The following is a 6,246-nucleotide window of genomic DNA, read 5'->3' as shown; positions in this document are numbered from 1 at the left end:
TATCTCTATAGATATCATTTAATATGTATTGCGAGCGTATCTTTATAGATACCTCGCGTAACGGATGACGCTAGCCGTCATCACGGATGACGCTGGGCGTCATCCCTCCTAATGTGAATGCACCCATGTGCATCACATCCACAAGGGTTGGTCACAAATGTGCACCACACCCGAGTGTTGGGTCTAATTACTATTATTTAGTAATTGACCATCCCCTTAAGTACACCAAGTGTACTTAACGGGGACTGTGTAACATAGGGGCAACTTTAGTCCGTTACAGGTCAAGTCTACAAGCGTCTATACTTGATCCGTTGTTAATTAAGACATTTAATGTCTCAGTTTTCTCATTGGAACCTTTTTCGAAAGGTACGTGGAATCCTTTGACTAGAGGTTTCCGGGCATCTATTCTCCCAGATTTTTGGGTACTTAATCTTGCATCATATTACCAAATTTGGTAACGTTGGGGCAAAATTATTAAGATGTAATTTTGTACTTCTTCATTTATATTCTCTAATAGAATAAAAGCTATTATTTCTCTAATGGGAAAAAAACTTTTATGAACTGATAGACCCGTTACAGAAAGCGTGCCGGTAGCCCGTTACATAAATATATTTCCTACATGAGGAATAATGAAGAATATGCTTCCTAGGCAACGCGAAATTAGTTTTTAGAAATAGCAATTAGTGCCGAGTCATTGTAAAAAGCTGTTTTTAGCTCAACCTCTCGAAGTCGGGTAATAATGTGAGCAACTGCTGTTAGTGATGTGCATTACCATTCGCTTCTAGACGCGCAAATGAGCAGTGTTCGATTATTCGCGATGCATTGTTATCTATATATATTAAAGCTTTATAAGGATTTTATTAAAAGTTAACAGCGTAATTTAAGTTGCCTTTTTCAAAAGCAACCTAACGATCTGTCCATAATTTTGCCTTGCTATAACAATTCCCCTTCCGACCGCTGTGAATCAGATAGCAAGCGGAGTAGGCAATATAGATGCAAAGAACAAGATTAATAGCAAACACATATCGATAAACTTTCTCTATCCGAATAAAAAAGGCAATCCCTGAGAAGTTGCGTGCTACGGCGCAAATGTAACGACTACGGTGGTGATAGAAGTCTCGAAACCGCACTAATTGGGGAGAAGAACCATCTCGCAAGGCTCTGGATGTATTCGAGAGCGACGCCGTCAATAAAGACGAAATGAGTGCCGCCGTTCCAACGAACGCTTCACTTGCGCTCTAAATTCACAAATGTCGAATTTGTGGACGGTCCACGTCCATTCAATTCGCAACGGCCGGCTTAAGCTCTGCTAATTTCATCTCTTGGAATTTCTTGACAATTTCGCCCACCTCTTCCTCTTTATTTATTTCACGAATGACTTTTGCGAGTTCGTCTTTACCAAAAACATTCTGGAAAATCCAATACGCCTGCTTGTATCCATCACTTTCAGTCGGTGCAGCTAATACTATAGCGCGTACAGCCGCTGACGACACTGGCAAATCAATCAATTCTGGCCAAAACTCTTCGTTGCCAAACAACCTCTTAAGCATCTTGGCAACGTCGTAATTATGAGTTATCCACGTCTGGCCTATGAGCTTCAACACTCGCTCCGCAAACTCTTTTTCCTCGCGCACTTGCTTTGACCCGACTTCTTGGAACGGCTGAGCCAAGATCCAAAGCAATTTCACATTTTTCGTCGAGAGCGCATAGCTGTTGAGAATGTTCGGCATATTGAGCGCAGGCATTAAAAATCCATTATCAAACAACGTCATAAGGTCATTCAATGGTCTATTAGACTTATAGATCTTCTCTAACGCGTCGTCCAGGGTTTGCCACTCGGTAAGGTACTTATTGACATCTCCCTGAAGGTGTCCAAACAGCTTCACATAGTCGTCACTACTCTTTATGAGTTGAAACAGGGCGTCTTTCTCGTATCCTTTCGCTATTCCCACCTCAATTACAAATGCGACACTCTTCTCATCCACTTCTGTACCCGAATTGTTGATGATACTATTGAGCAGCTTGCTCAGACTTACATCCGTTTTCACATAGTGATGCTGCAGCAAAGACAACCACTTGGCGCTGTCACGCTCGGATGCTTGTTCCGTTAAGAGTTTAATGAGCCTGCTGTCGCCAAATTTGCGTTCGAGCGCAGCAATTAGGATCTCGTCGACTTCCTCTCTAGTACCTTTTACAGATCTCCGAATGAGCTTGACCCAATTATTGAAGGCATCGCTTTGTAGAAAATTCGGTGAGATATTTGTCATCGTACGGGGGAACGCTTTACGAGCGGCTTCGACCTTGTCCTTTGCCAACCGGACGCTTGATTGAGGGAAATGTCTCCTGATCCATCTCCAAGTCGCAGCTTTATTCTTCATACGCGCGCTCCGACTACGCAAGGAAGAGCCCACTCTTTCTGGCAGAGTTTTCATAGAGTTGGCCAGTCCTTCTGGCACTTGAATGGATCTTTCATCCAGCTCCACACTAGAACGCAATTGCCGAGAGTTGTCGACATCTGGCGCCTCAACTACCGCAACGTTCTGGACGCATGTCACAATGTGGTAGCAGGACAGCAGAAAAAGGCAGCAGAGCGACGCCGAGCGCTTGTGCTTGGCAATCATGGCCTTGGTTCCGTGCTCGAGGGAGTATCTAGAAATGACCCTCGAAATCGAATGTACGAGCCCCTGGAGTTGTGCGTGGATGTGTCGAGTTTCACAATTCTTGAGCTTGAATCCTCAAAGTTTTTCTTTGCGACATTGTAAAAGAGACAAGGTAATTCATGGGATTGGCGGGACTCTTTCTTGTAATCTTGAGGGCACTTCTTGTCATCTCGCAAGATGCAAAGGCAGCTGCTGCTAGAAAGCGATCGTGAGACACCAGCAGCTGGCAAACCGGCTAAACCTTCGAAGCTAAAAAACACTGAACGTCATGACATTGGGCCACAATGCCGCACACTGCCGAAGGATTTACTTAGAATGGCTCGAACGTGCTGTTGTGCATCGAGACATCAACGGTCTTGTCAATCTGGAAAACCTGTTGGAGAAATTAGTCTGCAAGAATCACAGCCACATCCTGTAGATTATCATGCGAATGTTTCGTCCCAGTGCGACACGGTTGCTGAGATCGGTACTCAGATGGGCAATCGGTAAGAGTTAAATTTGGCCTATTGAATAATTTTGTGGCCACAACAATCTAAGCAGCCTATCTTAACCTTTTCCGAATCACCACGAGGTGGGCACTAAGCTTAGGGCAGATGGATATGCGAAGCTATTGAGCTATGCACAAAAAAGATGCATTGGGCGACTTTTCAAGTTACAAAGAAGGTACAGTGAGCGCAAATTAAGGGTTCATTACTCACTTAGGTTAAAACGTGTCAAGTACTAATTAACTCCTACAAGGTAATTTAGGACAGGCTAATTAGTGATGCACAAGTAGGATGAAGATAACACATATTAGTTTCCCATTTCTACTTCGTCAATAAGCTTCCTCTTCTACACCAATTTAACAGGTTATGAGCCCAACTGTAATGGGGCACTACGATTTGTACTGCTTCAGTACAAGTCCACTTCGCCCTGCTTCAATTGCGAGTGGTGCCTTACGTCACTTCACGTATACTAGTACGTGCAGCGGAAGACTACTCTTTTTAAGACAACTACCTTAAAGAGGGTTAAATGAAACTGCATAAATATAATTAAGTTTCTTCTTCTTTCTATCTGTTAAGGTTAACTTAATTATAAACTAATACTAAACGTGCAATTGAAATCGTATCTCTCTATCTTTGTTTACGTTTACAGCTGATTAGTCTGCGGGATTAATAGATATAATGGCTTATTTGTAACGAGGCACTGCGACTTGTACTGTTTCAAAACAAGTCCACTTCACACTGTTATCTACCTTTTCGAATATATACTAATTCACAACCTTATGTGTTAATTTCATGTAACGATACACCCTTTACATCACTCCTACCTTAAACAACAATCACTCTGACTGTCATTGGATGGAGTGGTCACTGTGTGCCCGCTTAATTTAAAAAAATGATGTTGATTGGTCAGAACCATCATTTTAAATTCCATCGCATGAAGAACAAACTCATGCGGGGTGCTGGTAGTGCGGACCTTCGGCTGCGGTTCATAAATCCGCGGGTGACGCACTAAGTTCTTGCGGCAGACGTTCCGTCTGCCGTAGTATCTTCTTCTCGCGCAACACTAGATGTTGCGGGTGCACGTGGTGGTTCACCACGTGAATTCGACCCCTCTTTAAAGGTCGACTACGAAAGCGAGTCGGACGAAATGGCCGACTCGGGGAGAATAGAACAGTCGCCTGATCGACGTCAGGCGGCTGACTATGAGCCTTCAAATGAGAGGGCTCATTCGGATTGACGAGTTAATAGTCTGTTTGGTTCCGACGATGAGGATAATTCCTTATCGCCCGTTCCGTCTCCCGTACGGTCACCTGCACCTGTTCCTGTGCAAGGTATGACGATGGCGTAAGCCGTCGTAATAAAAGCTCTTGTGGACCCCTGCTTCAGTGGGTACCACTCAGGGGAATGAAGACATTAAAATATCTCATCTCGCCCCTGAAAAGAAGCCGTGGTACTTTTGCCAGAGTGGCTAACCAATAGCTTGTCTGGAGAAACTACTCCTCACAATAAATATCCTTTATTTATTGCGACAAAGCTACATAAACTTGATCCCAGCGCGAAGAACTTTCGCGCTGAGAAATATTTTTATCTCGATGCTTTTTTTAAGCATCGATAGTTTAGTGGCAACAAATAAGCGAGAAAAAGTCTCGCTTATGCAAGCCTGGAGCGCGTTCACTCGCAATGTCAAAGACATTGGACGCGAAGCCTGGCTTCAAAGAATCAACGCAAATCGCGTTAAATTTGAGAAAAGAACTCCAACCGGTGCAAAGTACAAATTCCATCGGTTGTCACGTGAGGCTGGACTTCCATGCCTCACGTGGGGTGATCCCTGTCCGTGTTGTGTAGACAACTCGAAGAGGGTAAAAGGGGATGTCTATTCCCTTTGTTCACCCTGGGGAAGGGCTCGCATCTCTATTGAGATGCGGGGTGCGATTAACGTTTTGCAATCGATCTACAAGCTCCAGGGGCGCGTGTTTACCGATGGACCTTCTGAACTATCGGATGGGTCTCGTCATACTGACGGAAGAGGCCCTCAACGTCAGCAATTAGCTGGAAACAAAGCTCCTAGCTGTCGAATGAAGGTGGATTACCGCGCCAGCGAACAAGATAACTTGTTCGCTGCCCCTTCACATCACGGTAGCTTACGATACGTTCCAGAAGGAAACGTTGACCACCGTGGGAATCCACCAATGGTTGTGGTGGAGGAGTAAAAATTAGATCCGAACCGTGTGTCGGATCTAGAGTCGAAGATCGACAAAATCGATCACTTCCTTCATGATTTGGAGGAGGGTCTTGAACACGAGCGCGGTAAGCGTCGCTCGTTGGAGCAGATGGTGCAGAATCATCATATCGAGCGGTTGGAAGATCGTTCGAAGAGTGCGTACTCCATGTTGGAGTACGAACGGAAATATCACGCTCTTCGTGATGAGCTGTCGTCAGCTCATCGCTGTTTCAAGGAAACTCGGAAGCGGCATGAGAAACTTCAGGCTCAACATGAGAATTTGGTTCGCGACCTACAAGAATCTTTTGGGGGTTCTTGAAAAGGGTGAGCAGATCCGTTCTTGGAAGAAACCGCGTACTGGTAATACAGGCGGAGCAGACCAAGTAAATGGTAGGAATCGTTCGCATCCTACGTGGCAATTCTATTGTGTACACATTGCCTCTGCGATGCAGTACACAGAAAGGCCCAATTAAATTGGTCAGTAGTTAACTGCTACCCACATTAGTGACTACACGCTTAGGTAGGTTTACCGTAGAGAGTAGCACTAGACCATTAATTTTAAGTGAATGAATATTTGCTCTTCCATGTTTGTATGCATTCCGTTTCTGACGGACCACTGCGTTAACAATGGAATCCTGAACGAAATAGATTATTGCTTCTCGAGTTAGCAGAAATTTCTTCTGCTGACTCATTTGTTTTGTCTTTTTCAGTGCGCTTTGTGCGCAATGCCATGAGATCATTATCATCTTCGATGTCGATATCTTCGACATCACTGGTGTCGATGTTAATTTCGACAACACACGTCTCGATGTTAACTTCGACGCGTGATGAGCATGAGCTAAAAGTGGTTTTGCTCGTGCGAGCCCCCCCCCTAAACTAA

At 44.5% G+C, this 6,246-nt stretch overlaps 2 protein-coding genes across 2 annotated transcripts; one reads left to right on the top strand and one right to left on the bottom strand.

Moving 5' to 3' along the window:
* Nucleotides 1-1,280: 1,280 nt before the first annotated feature.
* Nucleotides 1,281-2,621, bottom strand: CCR75_009734 (uncharacterized protein; the record flags this gene model as incomplete). Its single annotated transcript, XM_067967773.1, has 1 exon — nucleotides 1,281-2,621. The coding sequence occupies one exon, from the start codon at nucleotides 2,619-2,621 to the stop codon at nucleotides 1,281-1,283; it is 1,341 nt and encodes a 446-aa protein (XP_067821219.1).
* Nucleotides 2,622-2,837: 216 nt separating this feature from the next.
* Nucleotides 2,838-3,149, top strand: CCR75_009733 (uncharacterized protein; the record flags this gene model as incomplete). Its single annotated transcript, XM_067967772.1, has 1 exon — nucleotides 2,838-3,149. The coding sequence occupies one exon, from the start codon at nucleotides 2,838-2,840 to the stop codon at nucleotides 3,147-3,149; it is 312 nt and encodes a 103-aa protein (XP_067821220.1).
* Nucleotides 3,150-6,246: the final 3,097 nt, after the last annotated feature.

Source organism: Bremia lactucae, linkage group LG5 (genome assembly GCF_004359215.1).
Source record: "Bremia lactucae strain SF5 linkage group LG5, whole genome shotgun sequence".
Classification (NCBI taxonomy): domain Eukaryota; phylum Oomycota; class Peronosporomycetes; order Peronosporales; family Peronosporaceae; genus Bremia; species Bremia lactucae.
This window is presented reverse-complemented; position numbering and strand designations above follow the sequence as displayed.